General features: G+C 41.1%; 1 protein-coding gene across 1 annotated transcript; it reads left to right on the top strand.

Annotated features, from left to right (window-relative positions):
• The first annotated feature begins 178 nt into the window (after positions 1-178).
• Positions 179-6,511, top strand: arrdc3a (arrestin domain containing 3a). The gene is made up of 8 exons (XM_087794668.1): positions 179-681; positions 2,003-2,084; positions 2,170-2,317; positions 2,389-2,491; positions 2,599-2,855; positions 3,141-3,297; positions 3,382-3,524; positions 4,212-6,511. The coding sequence occupies exons 1-8, from the start codon at positions 402-404 to the stop codon at positions 4,278-4,280; spliced, it is 1,239 nt and encodes a 412-aa protein (XP_087650794.1). The 5' UTR covers positions 179-401; the 3' UTR covers positions 4,281-6,511.
• The last annotated feature ends 12,746 nt before the right edge of the window (positions 6,512-19,257 follow it).

A 19,257-nucleotide genomic window follows, 5' to 3' on the forward strand; every position in this document is an offset into this window, starting at 1 on the left:
CTTCCAGCTGTTGGAAGTGAAGTTCTCGTCTGGCTCGGTGCCACAGTCTTGTTCCAGCAGAGGCTTGCGGGGGAAGTAGTGGGGGCCTGGGTCGCGCATGCGCAGCGGCTTGTTTTTCCCAGCAGCCCGTCGCTTAAAGTGAGCGTCGCAGCCAGGTTTCCCCTTGTCTTTGACTGGAGACCATCCGAGGAGCGGTAACAGCATCCTCTGCTGTTATTCAGCCACACATCTCCATGAGCTGCTCCAGAAGAAGCCACTGATCGTGCCTCCTGCTGCCGGGCAGGGCAGATCCCGATCAGTGTCCACCACCTGCCTCTTTTTTATTTTAAATATTTTCTCCTTATGAAAGTATTTTTTTTACGTTTTTTACATCACTAGCTCCCTTCTCCTCCTCCATCATCATGGTGCTCGGGAAGGTGAAGAGCTTCACCGTGAGCTTCGACTGTCTCAACGACAGCAACGTCCCCGTCTTCTCCAGCGGGGACTGCGTCTCAGGGAGGGTGGTGGTCGAGGTGACCGGGGAGATCCGGGCGAAGTCCCTGAAGATCCACGCCAAGGGGTTCGCCAAAGTTCGCTGGACGGAGTCGAGGAACGCGGGCTCCAACACCGCCTACACGCAGAACTACACGGAGGAAGTGGAGTACCTGAACCACAAGGATGTTCTGATCGGCCACGAGAGAGGTAAAGGAAGTTTTAAGATGCTCATTTTTTTTATTTAAAATGTTGAATGAAAACCCCAACGTGGAACTAGTATGACCGCGTTTACAGTTGTCGTGGAATAAACTCGCTAAATGACATTAGCCGATGACTTTGTGGTTAGCAAACCGAAGCTGTCAGAATGAATGACAGCGTGAGCCATGGGTTGTTTTTTAGTTGTTTTTCGGACGAAAAACATCCATTCGAATAATTTTAGACACACGGGGAGATCGACCAAAGCCTTGGCTTGTGTGCTGTGAGCTTTTTTTGACCAAAATCGCCCGATTTAACCTCGAAATAAACGCTTTCTTTGTGACTCTTGTGAAGTTTCCACCCATTGTTCAAAGCGGTTCAATCCTGTTCAGAAAACTGGACCGAGAGTGGGCGGGGAAGTTAGGGGGAGCCGAAGCCCCGCCTCTCGCGGACGGCGATTGGCTGAGGTGCTCATGTGTGGTCGCTGACGTCACTCTTTTTGCAGACATTTCTGCAACTTTTGCGAGCCAAGCTTCCGCACTCCCGAATCAAAGTTAAAACCATTTTTTAATTTAATTTTTAATTTTTTTTATCTTATGCATGCGTACATAGGAATTATGCATTGTTATTTAACAATTTAAAAATTTAGTTTAAATTAATTTAATATTATACGTTTTTCCTTTTTAATACATTATTAACACTATATGATGATGCCATTCAATATCGCACCTGTTTTCTATGAATTAAACCGTATTAAAGTCCGGCGATTAATCGATAACGTATATCATGTCTAAATGGTTGTTTTAAACGCCGCATTAAAAAAGCGAATAAATAATCGTTCCAAGGTAACGACGATGAAATGATAATAATAATGGAGTGTATCGTCGTCAACAGCTGTAGTGGAGGCTCGCGGGAGAGAGACTCGCTGAATACTTAATGAGAGCAGCGCGGCTGCTGAAGCTGCTCGCACCGGTTTAGGCCGGTCTCCTCCTGCTGGAGTCTGCAGTGTGACTGACAGCTCTGCACTTGTTTACCACACGTCTGCTCGCTGTGGGCGAGGGTTTGCTGAGCTGGCACGACCGTCGCCTTATTTAACATCTGAACCAGAAGAAGTTTTTGACAATTTTTAAAAAATTTGACCCCTGAAAAGCGGTTGTCTGATGAGGATGGAATTGGGGGGATTTCAATGCATGTATATTAGGATTTAGTTCTGCTTTGAGCAGGTTTATTTAAATAAAAAATGGGGTCTGATAATTATATTTACCCGTCAAAACATCTTCAAGAATCAAATGTTTGGACAGTGTTTTAAAATATTGTCCTCGTTGTGTTTCAGACGATGACAACTCAGAGGAAGGACTCACCACTATCCACTCGGGAAGACACGAGTACGAGTTCAGCCTGGAGCTTCCACAGACGTGAGTGACTTTTTATAAATAAAATAATTCACGTCACTGTGGTGATGTCATTTATTTATACTTTTTTTTACATTTTATTCTGCAGTCCTCTCGCTACCTCGTTCGAAGGGAAGCACGGCAGCGTTCGCTACTGGGTGAAGGCCGAGCTCCACAGACCCTGGCTCCTGCCCATGAAGACCAAGAAGGAATTTACGGTCTTCGAGCACATCGACATCAACACTCCATTACTGCTGGTGTGTGTTTTTGACAACGAGGTCAAAGTGATAAAAGAGAGAGTTTCTGAAGTATCTTTTTTCTTTTGCAGTCTCCACAGGCTGGCACGAAGGACAAAACTCTTTGCTGCTGGTTCTGCACCTCAGGTCCAATCTCCCTAAGTGCCAAAATCGAAAGGAAGGGATACACACCAGGTGAGGACTGGTTTCTTAGAAAACATCCTGCCGATCGTTGTATTGATCGGCGAGGTGTCAATCATTAAACGTGCCGGCCGCTCAACTTCAAACTCTGCTCCTAACAGGGGAATCGATCCAAATCTTCGCCGAGATCGAGAACTGCTCGTCCCGCATGGTGGTGCCCAAGGCGGCCATCTACCAAACCCAGACTTTCTACGCCAAAGGGAAGATGAAGGAGGTCAAGCAGCTGGTGGCCAACCTGCGAGGGGAATCCCTGTCGTCCGGCAAGACGGAGACGTGGAGCGGCAAGATGCTGAAGATCCCGCCGGTGTCGCCCTCCATCCTGGACTGCAGCATCATCCGGGTGGAATACTCCCTCATGGTGAGTCGGCATCACTGGCTCGTCATCTTTTTTTTATTTTTTTATCCTTGAATTACCTGCTGACGACTGACCCAGATGGGAGGCACTTTCATTATGTGGGCGTACCAGGTGCTACCTCTGCATCCAGCTAAGAGCATTAGCCCAGAATACCTAAGGTAGCACCTGCCCTGCTTATAACCTCCTTACTCTAGCAGCAGACAGCTTTCTTGCACAACCGACTTGACATTGACCCATATATTGACAACCCAAAGAGCCTGTTTTTTAACATTCTCATTATTTCTTCAGGTGTACGTTGACATCCCAGGGGCAATAAACCTGTCACTCACCCTGCCTTTAGTCATCGGAACCATCCCCCTACACCCCTTCGGTTCTCGCACATCGAGTGTAAGCAGCCAGTGCAGCATGAGCTGGCTGGGCATGGGCTTACCTGAGAGGCCTGAAGGTAACGGATTAAAAAAAAAATAAAAAAAATCTTATTTCAATATGGCTTTATAGACGTTAACAATCTTTTTGTTTTCGTCTGCAGCTCCTCCGAGCTATGCTGAGATCGTGACGGAGGAGCAGAGGCAGAGCAGCCTGGACACGCCAGGAGCCCGCGATGACCTCAACGGACCTCTTTTCGCCTACATTCACGAGTTCCGCTTCCAGCCTCCGCCTCTGTACTCCGAGGTGAGCAGTGACCTCTTGACCAGTTGATTCCCTCGTAGAGTTTTAAGTGTGTATTAGCAAAATATGTGGCGATACAATACAGGGGCAACAAAAATACCATATATCGCGACATATTGTGATACTGTAGGAACAATGATATATTTTCCAAGTAGTATTGTCCGAGTACTTTTTACAGACCACATGACTCTTGACAAAGTCGTAATTTCTTTTGAAACCAAAAAAATGGCCAAAACATTAGCTTTTAAAGCTGCTGGAGTCGATTGTATCCTCTCGTCCTCAGTCATTGCTGGGATTTCCTAATGTCCTTTGGTGCATGGGGTATTGTAAATAAAAATATTAAGTGTTTTATTTCATACTACTTCTTTAAAAATATAAAGCCTACAAAACTATATGGGATAGCCACGTACACCTGAAGAAATGATGAGAATGTTAAAAAAAAAACGTCTCTTTGGGTTTACAATATATGGGTCAATGTCAAGTCGGTTGTGCAAGAATCCCACTTCTGACACATGTTTAAACATTTTCGCGAAGGAGACCTCCTGAAATCATAAAACCATAAAAATTAAATATAAATTAAAATATCAATACATTGCTGTTGAATATCGGGGAAAACGTATAGCGATGATCAAGTGTATCGACTTTCCTCTCGTTCTTGTGCTAATCGATGTTTTTTTTCGCTTTTTGCAGATCGATCCAAACCCCGATCACGCCGGCCGCACAGAGGAGCGCCGGCTGGACACCTGTCCGTCACGCTGAGCTCGTCACTTCCACTCTCCTGACTTGACCTGGGGATCTCGAAGAAATCCGTGCGAAGCTTGTTTGTTTCTCTCCAACAACAGTGTTTGAGAAGCACTGTTGACAGCCAGAGAAAAACAAAAGTCTTCTCCCAACCAACAAAGACTAGGACCGTGTCGCGTTGGGGGCGGAGCAAAGCTGTTCCTGCCTCCTTTCAGAGACAGAAAAACCACAGTCCTGGAAGTTTGACGTTTTCTGTGTGGAATAATGCAGACAAAACATAACTACAAAATAACCTACAAGTAGTAACAAGACCTGCAGATAATTACCATCTTGGTGGCGAGGAAGAACAGCAGAGGATCTGCATGCCAAGCTCCTTCTCTCGCACCCACGGCACATAAGGACATGGCTCCTCCCACAGAAGACATGAGTCATCATGTCTGAAACTTCAGCAGAATCGCTCAAGCAAATGGGATGACAGGACTTCTGTCACCAACAGAGCAAAGACTTTGGGTCCTCCTGCCTCATTTGGGATTTTCTTTTTTTTTTTTTTTTTTGCACATTTTTGTTATTGTTTTGTGTGGCTCTGTTGAAATGAGAAATCACTAAAAAAAAAAAAAAGGTCTGTCGTCGTGCCCCAGACCAAGACTGCGAGCTTAACCTTTACACAGAGAGCAGCAGTCGGGGAGACTGAAAAAAAAAAAGACAAGAACAATGCACTGATTTTTATTTTCATTTGAGAAATGTTCTTTACAAGACTTTGACGTAACCAACAACAGCACACTATTGTCGCCTGGATGCTCTATATGACCGCTTTGATCCGAGTGTGGCTTCCCTTCTTCTTTAAATGCTTTTTTTTTTTTTGTTCCTGCTTCTGACCCCTAACTAGTTTGTTGCCTTCTTCCTTTTTTTTTTTTATGAAGCTCTGGAGTGTTTTCCACTCAATTAACCGAAAGCAAAGTGTGACGAATGAAAGAATGATGAATATGTGGCACATAAACGCCCGCTAAAGTTGCCTGCAGCCCTTAATTTTAGAGATGGCTCGGAGTGCCCCAAAGAAAAGTCTCAGGTGGGCTTTTCACTTGCCAAAATGTTGGAGTTTTTTTTGTATTGCACTGCTGAATGAAGTTACCAAAATGTCGGTAAATAACAATGGCAAGTTTTAGTTGTTTTTTTAGAGGTAAAATACATTCCCTTTCTACTGTGCTACACTTAACCCAGCCCAATAGTTGCCAGACCAGTGAAGCCAGAATGCTTGTAATAAAATAAAATAAAAATAACTAAAGTTAAGGCACTGATCCAGCCTAAATGAGAAGCTTGGGAACTTTGTTAAACTTCTGTTCACCGTGGTCAGAACAAGTAGAAGTAGGTTGGACCTGAGTAATACATTGGTTTTCTAACTCAGTCAACACAATAGACCACCTGAACAGGAGTTTAAGAAAACCCCAAAGAGAAAAAAAAAAAAAAGAACAGCACTTTTTAAAAGAAGCATTCAATGGTGAAGGTCTGGGCTGCGTAAAGTACTAATATTGTAGGAGAATTGCTCATTATTTTTGTCCTTTTTTTTTTTTTAAGTTTACATTTAGCTGACACCTTTTTTTTTTTTTTGTATGTGTGTTTGTGCATCGACGCTCTTATGGAGATCCAGCCGGCGACTAATTTCTGAAAAAAAACAAAGACTTAAGATCATAAAAGTGGTCTTATCTTAGTGGCCTTGACTAAAGAAAACAACTTTCTAGACCGTTCACGTTTGTTCACGTTTTTATTTCCTCCATGTTCGTTCAATAGGACAAAAAAGGGAAAGGGGGATTGAAACTTAAAATTTCAGTTTTCATTTTTGCGTTTTTCTATCCCGAGGCCGAGTTAACTTCTTAGTTTGATGAGCAGCATTACTGAGTCTGCCCTCCTGACCTCTGCAGTCGCCCTCTGGTTCTGGTGGTAGCAGCTGTTGATCAACCCCCCCCCCCCTCCTCTGACAAAGATTTAGTTAAACGTGGGGGTGCGGACAAACGGCGCTCTCAGCAGTAAACCTCTCTCCTCTTACTTCTCTGCAGTTTCCGTTTGTTTTTTTAGGAACAGCCAAGCAAGCTCTACGCAAATAAATAAGCTCGTATTTGTTTCAGGTTGGTGAATTCCATAGTCCGTTTGCATGGGGCCGCCGATTTGTCCAATGTCAAAACTAAGCTAAACTCCTGTTTTGTTGAAGACAGGAACTGAAATGTTCAGAAGTAAATGACATTTTAGAAAAGAAAGTGCAATATCGCTCAGATTATTTTTTCTTCTTCTTCTTTCTCCATTTGTATGTTATGACCTTCTTTTTTTTTTGTCTGTTAATCATGACAGTGTATGGATATTCTATGAATATACAGTGTTCTGAATGATTTTAACTTCTTTTTGTCTAGCTCTTCCTTTTTTTTTGATTTGAATAAACATCTGTTTTGTTTAAAATTATTATGAATGTTGTCTGGTCTTTTCTCGCACACATGGAGCTCAATCAGATCATTACTAAACACAAATATCAACAATGTTAAATAATTTGATTTCCTTTTTTTTTTTTAATCTGATGTAAAAGTTAAAATCATCAAGATGTGCAACAGCGCCCCTTTAGGTGACTATGTGTAACATACCAAGTTAGGGGAACCATTTTTACTTTATTGTTCATTAAATGTTTTATTTGGATTTATAAATGAAGCTTCACATATTGTGTTTTGTTACACACAAGCGGAGCTTATTTTGTCATCTTCAAAACCAATTTTATTATGATTTTTATTGCTAGATGATAGAACTTTTTCTGTAATTGAGGAATAATAAATGACAAAGACATTATATATTGGTGGTATTGTGGCAGCAAAATGTGTAATTGATCCTTGGGAATGCAAAAGATGGAAACAATTTCACATATATATTATATTTAACTTACAATTTACTATCCGTCCTCATTGGAGGGAAAGTCTGACCCATTTTATATATTCATGAATGCATTTTGTAAGCGATCAATTTCACTCTCCTCTACTACGTCAACCTGATTGTACAACCATTGATTTTTTGTTTTGGGTGTGTGTGGAAACTATGGGGCTGCTGGCCTTCATGAGCTCAGCACATTCGATCAACTGCTGATGTGAATGGACGGTGTACTGTTACAGTTGCGTAACTAATCTGAGAATAAGGTAATCTATTGTAATCCAGGCTAGATTAGCAGCATCAGATTTTTTTTTTTTGGTGACTCATTTATGTGTGTATCCCTGATGAGTCAGCAGTTATGACGATGCACTTCAGTTTCTTTGCCCCCCCTCTGGTCCCCCCCTTTGCTCTTCTTTTGACTTTGGTTTGGCTTTTGTGGGTGTCTGACCCGGGCCGGTTGCAAAAAAAAAGAGGAGGAGAGGATTATTGTGGGTGAGTTTAGATTGAGTTGTATATGAGCAGCGAGTGCTGACACTATGCAGGCCTCAGCTGTTTTCCCCACAATGCTAATCCAACGACCCAGAAGCCCTTGTGATCCAGAGGTTTTAGGTTATGGACCGAGGCCCCCTTAACATGTGCTGCCACATCATCACTGTGACATAATAGACACTCGCTCACACGCTCCGCTCGGCCGGAGCCGACACATTCCATGAAACGATAAACATTCACATGGGGGGACATGATCCAAAAGTGATGGTCAGCACGCTTACGTTTTTTTTGTTTTTTTAACAGCGACCCTATAGAGCACTTCAGAAAGCGCTGAGTCAGGAGTGTTTAAAAGATGATAAATCATTTGTAAGTTAACCTCTGCAGGGTTTGTGTAATCATTGACTGAATCTGCTACTGTAAAGTCATCATTAGCTCACATGCTCAGTGAAGCTCTCTCCGTTTAGTCAGGGATGACACAAAACCAACTCATCAAGCGTTTAATAAGGGACCACAAAGTTTATTCATTTGTTTTTTTTCCCCAAAAATATGTGAAATATGGAACGACCCAACCTTGTGATGCAATTATCTACAAAAAAAATAGAATTTAACTTAGTTTATTATGTAGTTTTATTCATTAGCCCTTGTGTTATCCCAGGGTCAAGTTGACCCAGAGACAACCCAAGGGATACCAAAAACACATTTGTATCCAGAGCCTTCGGGTCACCTTGACCGAGAGAAAACACAAGGGATACCACAAACACATTTGTTTACAGGGCCTTGGGTCACCTTTACCCAGAGACAAAATAAGGGATACCACAAACACAGTTGTTTTCAGGGCGTTTTGGTCACCTTGACCCAGAGACCACAAAAGGGATACCACAAAATCATTTTTTCCAGGGCCTTTGGGTCACCTTGAACCAGAGACAACACAAGGGATACCACAAACCCATTTGTTTTCAGGGCCTTTGGGTCACCTTGACCCAGAGACAACAAAAGGAATACCACAAACACATTTGTTTTCAGGGCTTTTGGGTCACCTTGTAGCAGAGACAACACAAGGGATACCACAAACACATTTGTTTTCGGGGCCTTTGGGTCACCTTGAAGCAGAGACAACACAAGGGATACCACAAACACATTTGTTTTCAGGCCTTTGGGTCACCTTGACCAAGAGACAACACAAGGGATACCACAAACACATTTGTTTTCAGGGCCTTTGGGTCACCTTAACTCAGAGACAACACAAGGGATACCACAAACACAGCTGTTTTCAGGGCCTTTGGGTCACCTTGATGCAGAGACAACACAAGGGATACCACAAACACATTTGTTTTCAGGGCTTTTGGTCCTTGGCCTTTAAGCATGAACAGGAAGAAACTCAAAATAAAGAAAAATTAATTTCTTATTAAAGTAAAACTGAAGCCTACAAAGAACAAAAAGAAATTGGTAACATGCTGCTTATTCACTTTCCCATCCTCAGGTTTTCCAAAAAAACTTTCATCTGGATGTAGCCACCAAAATGCAAAATCTAGCAGAGTAAATTTAAATATAAAATGAAGTACAAAACTAACCTTTTATAACACCATGAACATCGCCATTGTGGCAAAACATATTGGTAACTTGCAGACTAAATATCAACGTAATCAATTGACCTGTATGTTTCTGTGGGAGGAAACCGGAGTGTCCACCACCATTTACAAAAACAAACCACCTTAAACAAAGCCATCCCTAGAACATTAAAGCTCTTTTTTTTTTATTGTAAATCAGTTTTGATATTTTAATCCAGATATTCAGCTCAGTTTTTTTTAGGATCAATGAAACACAAGATGCAAGTTCAAGCGTAAAAAAAGGAGGCAAATGGAAAATAAAAGTACTTAATCAATTGAGATGGATGGGAGGCCTCTTACATCACAAGTGTTGTAAGCTCAGCTGCGTCACAGAAAAGATTGAATGTGGAGAAGCAGTAGAGGAGGGAGGGGAGGGCTTTTCTTTTTCTTTTCAATGGCCTTTTTTTCCCACTAAGCAGCTGGTATACTCCAGTTTCAAGGATTCTGTTTATTTACAAAGGGGTTATTTCTTTCCTGTAAAGCTGTTTTTAGTAAAAAATCTTTTTGATTTCTAGGCCGTGGTGTGCGTGCGTTGGACCCACCAGCTGGTTGGAAAACGTGTCTCTGTGACCCGTCGTCTTTAAAAGCCGTGGGACCTTCTGGGAAAGACACATTTCAGATTCCTTTTCTAATCTCGGCCGCGTGTCTGTTCGCACCTGGTTGATGAGCAACATTTACCGCGCCGCATAACCGATGTATTTTTTTTTTAAGCCGCGGCGAACAGCAGGACATTTAGCGAGGCCGGGGCTAAATGAGAAAAGTCAGCGCTGATTGAAAGTGTCTTTTAATATCCCGACCCGGAGCTGCACGGACTGTTGTTGCAGTCCACGTTTAGCACAGACATGAACTTGATAGTAGTGACAGTGCAATGTCCCCATGCCAGGACCGCCATTCCTCCCATAACTGTCCCGGCGTGGGTAGAATTCTCCTTCCAGGGTTCATGCACGTCTTCAATCAAGTCAGTCAGGTTTAAATTAAGCTTGTTATCTTAAAGTCCTGAAGTATTTTGGTAATTACAGTACAAAGCATGTATGCTCATAGTACAGTTCATAGTACAGACGGGTCCATTTGCGAACCTTAAGCAGTTCTTTTTGTAGACAGTATTATTCAACAAGAGTGTCTCAAATACACAACATTTTTAAAATGCAAAAATATAAACTTTATCGTCATCCGCCTAAACAGGACAAACCTGTCGATGCTAATTTTTTTGAGAAGTTTTTCATGGTTTTGGTTGAACTGAACACATGGATTTATATTTTCAACTTTCTAAAGAGAGGTTTTGGTACAATGTCTGTTCTCATTTGGCCCCTAGGTCGTTCCTATGTTATCCAATGTGGCTCTTTTTGAAAGTAGTTCGGACACTCCTAGTATGAAGGATTAAGTGCAAGGTCATTGTTGAGTAGATAAAACAATAAAATAAATTTAAAAAATCATAATAATCTTTATCTAAAAAAGACCATTTGAGTCAGCTTGGTTCTTTCACAGGTTCTACAGGGGCTCAAAATGACCTTCATAAACTGCCCTGTCTATCATTTTTGACTGTATTTTTCCGCGAAGCCCAAAAAACGCTACGATAACCACTGCCTTATTATTAGTGCAGTGTGACAAGACCTTTTCTCATTTCAAGGATTGTTTTAAACTAAATTACAGCTCTGTGGTTCAAATATTTAGCTAGAAACAGCCTTTTTAAAAGTTGCAGGTCCTTCAGTTTTTTTTTTCCGGATTCTGTCACAAACTAAATACAATGCTAGCAACCTCTGATGTCCAAGCGTGCATGTTAAAGGGGGAATACAATGTTCAAAACTATATTAGAAGGCGTTTACATTTTTCATTTGAAAATTATTTTGCAGTTTTGTAGCTTATAAAAAACCCTGGGCAACGCTTTTTTTTAGTTTAAAACCTAAATGTCCAAGGTTGGATCCAGAGATACCGCTAACGTTCCTGCTAAGCTAAATCAAAAATGTCATTTTAAGGAGTTGTAGTTATTATTTTACATCAGTGTTTCCCCTGGGACAAGAAGTTTATGGTAAATAAAGAAAGAAAATCGAACTATAACCATTAGTGTCGTTGCTGCTCAGTCGACTGGCACTGAAACGCTGGCAAAGGTTCACACGGAAAGGAAACGTTTCAAGCACTATTTCCAAGTGCTCTGTGACGTTTAAAATATGCTCCATAATACGTCTCCGTACAGATTATATGCACAAGATGTGAAGAGCGTGAGCGTCAAGATTGGCAAGAGAAGTGGGAAATTCCTTTGGGGAAAGTGTTACACGGCATAATGTGTCTATTTTCTCTTCTTACACTAACGCAATGATGGAGGTGTAACGTCTTCTGCTGGATTGCAGATAAAAGCTTGAGATATAAGTGAGTAAATCATGTAAATCTATGGTTTGTTTAACTCAACAGAGAACTTGGGTATTTTCATTATTTGATATAAAAATTAATTTTAAAAAGAGAAGCAGAAAACACTCCTTGCGTTGGCGAGGTGAACGTGGCGGATCAAAAGCGTGGAAGTCGGCCGCAGATATTTCGACCGCGTCGAGTGACATCGTTGCCTCCGTCTATTCTGAGCCGCGGTGCAGGAATGGTAACGACCCTCTCAAGTAAAAGTGCCTTCGCTGTTATATCACACGTGGATTAGCTCCATAACGGCGAGTGTCTAAAATGGTTTTAGTGACCTGGAAAAACAAACAACTGTAGAAAAACCACCAAAAGTGCAACAAGTGAAAGTCACAGAGAGGAAAGGAATACGTAGGGGGGGAAGCATGACGTCGCCAGATTCGGGGGCGAGCAGAGATTGTGATTATGCAAGGTGTCCTTCTGCAGCTTCCCTCCTCTCTCGCCGACTGTCCAGACTCAGGAGTGCTGTTTCACCACTTGTCTTTTTTTACCCTCCGGTTCCTCCGTGGAACTTGCTCACTTTCCTTTTTTAGCCCATAGCTGACTCATAATCGACCCCCCCCCCCCCCCCCCCCCCCCCACCGGCTCTAACACCAGGCCTGCTCACATTCTACTGAGTCACAGAGATCCTCCTCACCCGCCTACCTCCTCCTCTCTCCCTCATCCCTCACCCCATCTTCTCACTGACCTCGGTGTCTCACTACTGAAAAACAACAGGTGCAGAGGGGCCTGTGGCCGGGGTGGCCGGGGCGGGTCCGGTCTGGTCGCATCCAGACTCGAGCATTGGAAGTAACTCCTCGCTGTCACCTTACACCTTTAAATCCAAAGGGCCAGACCTTCTGATCTGCTTTACTAGACTCACATTCTTTCCAGGTAAATTATACGCACTCATCTACCACTGCCGGGTTAATTATAACGGCCAGAAATCTTAGTTTAATGAACCATCCATCACAAGTTTGTTCCCCTCATATAAGTATATAAGAAAATGTACCCAATTTTCTCCAACTCTACAGGAAATCCAAGATTAATTGACAAAAAACACTACATTTTCCTTGAAATCTAGTGCTTAAAATGGCAAAAACTAAAATATTAATTCAAATTAATATGATTTAGAGGCGCCACAGTGACAAAGTAGTTTAGTATCAGTTTAACTAAAACCGCTTTATTTATTTTTTTGTTTTTTGTTATGCCTCAAAGTTTGTTTAAACTACTAAGAGCACTTCACATGTCAGTAGTTATTCATGTAACCACACTCATTATAACTGTCAATAGAAATGAAGTTCACATAACGTCCCACTAATAGAAGTGGAAATAAAAGGTCTATGAAACGAGTTCACCAGATGAGAGATGACCTTGTTGTTAAGGATCGTGTTGTTGCTCATGAGGTTGGTGAAATGTGACAAACAAATCTTTGGTCATGAACTGATCCCTTTGACAAACATTTGATCAAACTGTTTGATCAAGTCTAAACACAGTTCGTCTCTAAACTTAACTTGTTTACTATACTCTTTTATATTTTAATCATACGAATTACCACTTTAAATAGAAAAAAATACAATTATTATAACTACTTCCTAAAACAAGGCATACATTTTATGAAACAACTGTTTAAATTCAAGAACTATTGTGGATGGAAAATAGAACTTTGCTTCCTGGAGTCTTGACACTCAAACTCGAGGATAAAATGATGTTTAGTGAGTGTTTAATAAAGATGGACAAACACAGAGATCATTAAGATACATTGAGCCTCCAAGATTATAATGTATTATTTCAATAAATACATTTTTTCAATGCCTTTTGGTAGTATTCCCAAGTTTCCCAAACTATAGCTATATCCTTTAGCAACCCAGCCTTTTTTTTTGGAAATTAGTTTCATTATATTTATCCATGCCTGTCTTCCTTTTGGTCTGAAGGCTATTCCAGTTATCTGGGGCAGGAGACTCCCTGGACAGGTCACCAGTCCATCATAAAAGTACTGCAATCTTTTGAAGTTTTAATGATTAAAAACAAATCTTCATGACCACCATTTGAACACAGGAACGCTTGCATATACAGAAACATATTGACAAGTTAGCACGAGCGTCAATATTGTTCAGCATGAGGTACTTCAAGGTGAGTCGAGTCAAAAATATTTACAAGTAAAGGTATATCTGTCGACACCATGTTGCATTACAGGAACTCGTAAAGAAAAACTCCTTTGCTCTCCGGCTCAATATAGTCTGCGGGAGTTGTTTATTAGACATCGCATGAAGTGACATTCACCCTGACCCTGGGTCGTCCCACCTGATCAAAACCCTAGACAGAGATCAGCAGGTCGAGCCTCACGTGTCGATATCACATTATCAGAAGCTGCGTGGGGTTTGAGATGTGTTTTCCTCTGCACACGCAGCACCGACTCGTTAACACTACTTCTTCATGTCGTCTGAGCCCCGTTGACAGGTTTCCCACTCGTTGCCAGATCTTGCAGCGCTGACCGTGTCTCCGGTTTCCACAGTTTTCCCCCTCGTCTCATCTGGACGCGGATCAGGGTTTTTCCCCCTGCTGCTTATGCACCGAAAGGTAACAAACAAACCAGGTGCTCCACCAGAGCTGACGGTGCAGAAACGAGCAGGTGGGTAAACAACACACTCGCCCACAAACGCTCACCCTCTCTGGTCACCTTGTCTGAATTTAAATGACATGTTGACGAAAACCTCAGACGATATGAATCATAACTAAGTGGTACCTGCTGAAATGATGATGCGATTGAAGATAGAGGAGGAATAGTGTTACGAAACAGCCAGACGTCCTCGGCAGACTCACATCAAATCTGTTTTGTCTGTGTTACAGTGGTGGGCAGTGCTTTTCTTCAGGGGCCACATTATGTAGTGTGCAGTATGAGGGGCCGTCTAGCCAAAAGAAAGAAGGGACAAGAGTTTCAAAAATAAAATTAAAATAAGCTTTAGAATTAATGTGGTCCATTCATTATTATTTCATTTTTGTGAATGTTATTCGCTCATTTTCTACCGCTTTATCCCAGGGTCGGGGTCGCGGGGAGACTGGAGCCTATCCCAGTATCATAGGGCGAGAGGCAGGGGACACCCTGGACAGGACGCCAGTGTGTCGCAGGGCACACAAAGACAGACAACCATTCACACACACTCGTATCTACGGACAATTTACCAAAGTTCTCAATCAACCTCTGTATGTTTTTGGACTGTGGGAGGAAACCGGAGTGCCCGGATTAAACCCACGCTACACGTCATTTATTTAAAGTAACTAAAGGAAATATAATTGCATATTTAATATATCATAAAATACCAAAACATGTGTTATTATGCCATAACATGAGTTGTTTGCGATTTAATATTAAAATCAATTTTAAAAGTATTTTCTTTTCAAAGAATTGAAGAACATTACCCATGCAAAAGACAAAGAAAGAGAGAAAAGAGGGGAAAAACTAAGATCTTAACGAGTGATAAGTAGAGTTTAACGTACTAAACTGTTAGATATTCATCACAAGAAGAGTCAAACTTCAGATACACACACCCAGAAGTTTTTAATAATTACGGGCTAAGGTCAGTTATAGACATTGACATCATTTTGACCTGTTCAACTTGATTAACGCAAACAGATATTAAAAATATTTAAATAATCAGTGCTAATAAAAGATAAGCCAGAAGTCTTTAAGTTAATGGATTCAATGGTGGCATGTTATTTTATTTTTTTGTCCCTATTCTTTTAAAAAACGTCAGCTATATCTATTTAGTCAGCAGGCTGTAGCAAAAGCAAGGGTTTATCTTATTATTGAAAAGTGATTAAATATAATTTAAAAACTATGCACCAACTCATACAACATTACAAACAACAAACAGTTAAAGCCATAAACAGATTAAAAAAACATTTTTCAGGAGAAGGAGACGTTTTAAGGATACAAAGCAAAGGTTCAAGTGACAAAGTTATCTTGGGATTAACTGATATCATGTCTACTCTTAAGGCTCTTATAGTACGGATGTAGCATCTCGCAATTGTCTTTATTTATCCTTATCCTTAAGTCCACCGAGGCCTTATTTGAAGAGCAAAACTGCTTCTCCTGTGTCTTTAATCGTCTCTTCTTTCCAGCAGGTTTGTGTCCAGCTGACGATAATAGGCCAATAAGAACAAAAGAAAAGGACCACACCTCCAGCAGACTCCTCCCCCTTCATGCTACACATGACTCCACACATCCTGTCTGCCACGTGGTCGCTCCAGCCATACATCTTTTAACACCAGGGGCTTGACTTGAGAGCAGAGAATTCCTCCCTCCTAAATCCCTCAAAGACTCAAGGCGGTCCAGTCTGGTCTGCACTGGTTCTGTGATTCATTTAAGCGTGTAGCGTGACTGCTATTAAAAAAAAAGAAAAAAAAGAGAGTCTATCTGGTTTCATCCCCCCTGAGTCAGTGCTTGGCAGTGGTTTCCCTGCGAGCGAGAGTCTGCGATCTTGGCTGGTGTGAACTCTGGGTCTGGAATGTGTCGCATAAAAAGTACAGATCATCTTCCGATCCGTGATCGCGATGAGAAAAGAAATTAGACTGAATACATGTACAAGAACAAGACATGCACGTGATCAACATGCCTCTGAAGCTCATGAATGAAACATTTAAAGAATGGGAATATTATTCATTATAAAGTAAATATAGAAGTATATCGTTGCCATCAGAACATTGACTGGTTGAGTATTAACATTTTGAATGTTCTGTTTTTTAAAACATTTAATTATTATTTGTTTTTTTTCAAAATGTAATTCCAATTTTTATTTTAATGGAAGGTTTGATTCGTTTTTAATGAATAATTGAATTCAACAAATTGTAGCATCACAGGTAGATTTATTTTGTTGTTTTAAAAACATTTTCAAAATGAATGGATTTTTTTTTTACAAATAGAGTTCTACTTTCAATAATTCCAAAATAAATGTTCCAAATTAAAAAAATGTTTTTATCCGCAGCCTTTTAAACGCAATATTAACATGTTGGTATAATAGTGCCAACATTTTTATATTCAATATAAAAAAGGCTTCTGTTATTTATTCGTACAAATAGAGTTTGACATTCTCATCCCAATAATTAAAAAAAAAGTTTTATGAATTCAATATTTTTATATTTGTAGCCTTTTGAATTCAATATAAATTTTTTTTAAATCTTTCAACATTAGTTATGTTAAATTCAACCGTTTGTTATACTTCCATATATGTTGTAACATGTTTTCATTCGTGTAATAAACCTTTTGTGGTTCATTAAAGTAACTCATTTAAAAGGCTCCGCTTTTAACGGATTAACAATCTGTTTACAAACATGTCTTCATGTTTATAAGTAGCTGAATTACCCGAGAGACGCTATAAGATCGCCGCATGCTATTTTGGGTGGCGGGCGACAGAACACGTGACCAGAGGCACTTTTTACATGAGGTTGGTATATCTCTGATCAACAAAATGCTCCCCTTTAATCCTGGTAATAAATCATATCTGTGAATCCTGTTGGCTTCTGCGACTTCTGGACCCCGTGCAAGAATTTCTGACGACGGCCATAGTGTTGAATCATGATCGGCTTCAGACGGAGTCTTTCCTTCTCCCGTGTCCAGCTCACCTTCCTGACCCTGTCTGCGTGTTTTTGCAACAAACTAGGAGGTTTGATCCAGACTTCTAAATGCTTCCATTGACCTATTTGTGGAATCTGCTTGGATCTTTGTGTGAGAGCTTCCTCTCATCACAGCGGCTCTTCTGTTCCTGACTCATCCCCGCAGCTCCGTCCTCCTTTTTGAGTTTGACATTTTTATCGCCGGAGTACAACAACAGCACATATTGTGCAGCAAAAGCAGTCGCAGCCTGTTTGGGCCGGTTCTCCTGCGTTTGGTCATTCTGCGCCGGATCCAACTAGCTGAGTCTGGTGGCTCATCAAGTGGGCTGAGATGATGACTCTTACGTCCGTCATGATGTTGAAAATGAATTTCTGTCTGCTGAGGTCATCACATGACTCCTTCTATTGTCACTTTCAGAGACGTTTTTCCCTCCAGAGTTCGAGGGTTTCCTTTGAATTGGATTTTGGGAAAAAAGGTCTCGACCAACATTACGGGAATCAAGGCTTGTTGTCCTTTAAAACATCTTTATCAGAGTCTGGAGATGAGATTCTGTCTTATAATAGTCCGGCCAGTGCGTTTGGTTTAGCTCACACACACTGATAAACAACAACTGGTGTCAGCCTGCTGAAGCTGGAGGGGGTAAAGATGGAAGTGTGTGTGTGGGGGGGGGGGGGGTGGTTCAGTTATTAAGTTCTTAACTGGCCCCTGACCTCTGCACACATAACTGGCAGCTTTGAAATACTTGATGCGTCTTCATGTGCACACACACGTGTTTCACAACAAAGTATTTGACCCACAAACACTTTCTTAGTGCACACGAGTGCAGGGAAAGTAGGTCGACCACATCTTGACCTTTAACGGTCACTTTGCACCGGCGTCAAAACTTCTTTTTTGGGGGTCAGAGTGGACCAGGTTTAAAATCTCTTAAGTCCTCCCATTTCACATGACTGTAATTCTGAAGATTTATTTTATCTTTTGAAACAGGAAACAAGAAGTTTCGTTGAACTGACGTCAACAGACACATATTTTTTGAATAGATGGTTGATAACAAATGCAAATTCTACCGCCTCGATGCACTGCCCATTTTTCTTTTCCGGCTAAAGGACAGTGAAACTGAATCTGTCTTTTCCCAGCAAGATCCTTCCTCTTTCTGCGTTTTGAACAGTAACAAGTACGACCTTAATAACAAAGGATTACAAGGAAGATGCAATGCTCTTCATTTGAAAGCGGAAAGTGTATTACATATTTTTAGATGGTGGTCGGGGAAACCACCAGGAAGTTAAGCAACAATTTGTATGCTTCTCGTAAAGTAAAGTGGTTGGAGAAACCCAAACTACGTTTAGCTTGACGTATGATGTTGGCGCTGTTGTGTTAAAATGTTGTTAACCCTGGTGTTATCTGCCAATGCATGTGTATTTCCGGAAGCCAGGGAGGTTGTTCACCTTGACCCAGATACAACATAAGGGATACCAAAAATACATTTGTTTTCGGGCCTCTGGGTCACCTTAACCCTGATATAACACAAAATATATAAAGTTTACATTTTTTTTTGTTGAAAAATTGAAGTCTAAATAAACTTGCACATGTTTAGGCTTTCAGCAAAACAAATTGTTTGCCTAAACGTGACGACTATTTCGGCCACAGGTCGGGCTGAAAAACATTCCAGAAGGCTTGGTGCTTCCAGTGTCGACTTTCATGCACCCAGAGTATCCTATAGAGTACACACACTCACACACTCACACACTCACACACGGAACCCAGATTCACTCATGTTAACATGTTGCTCTAAGAAGAACAATACAGAGAAGCATGGAGGAAGATCAAGTTCAATAGGTCAAAATGATGAATCCATGTGTAGAACTGACTTTAAGGTGCAAAAAAAGAGTAATAATCCGAGGTGCTGTATATATGGATTCATTCAGGTTTCACTTACTAACGTTGATGCTTGTTTGTGCGGTACACGGCACATAAAAGGCTCTGTAAAAAGTTTTAGTATGAGTTTGGTAAA

This window comes from Callionymus lyra, chromosome 1 (assembly GCF_982586985.1).
Source record: "Callionymus lyra chromosome 1, fCalLyr1.hap1.1, whole genome shotgun sequence".
NCBI lineage: Eukaryota > Metazoa > Chordata > Actinopteri > Syngnathiformes > Callionymidae > Callionymus > Callionymus lyra.

Excerpts from the sequence above, each read along its gene's own strand:
- arrdc3a (XM_087794668.1), top strand. The coding sequence starts at position 402 with ATGGTGCTCGGGAAGGTGAAGAGCTTCACCGTGAGCTTCGACTGTCTC. Across the intron at positions 2,085-2,169 it reads AGCCTGGAGCTTCCACAGAC|TCCTCTCGCTACCTCGTTCG; the intron begins GTGAGTGACTTT and ends TTTATTCTGCAG. Across the intron at positions 2,318-2,388 it reads TCAACACTCCATTACTGCTG|TCTCCACAGGCTGGCACGAA; the intron begins GTGTGTGTTTTT and ends TTTCTTTTGCAG.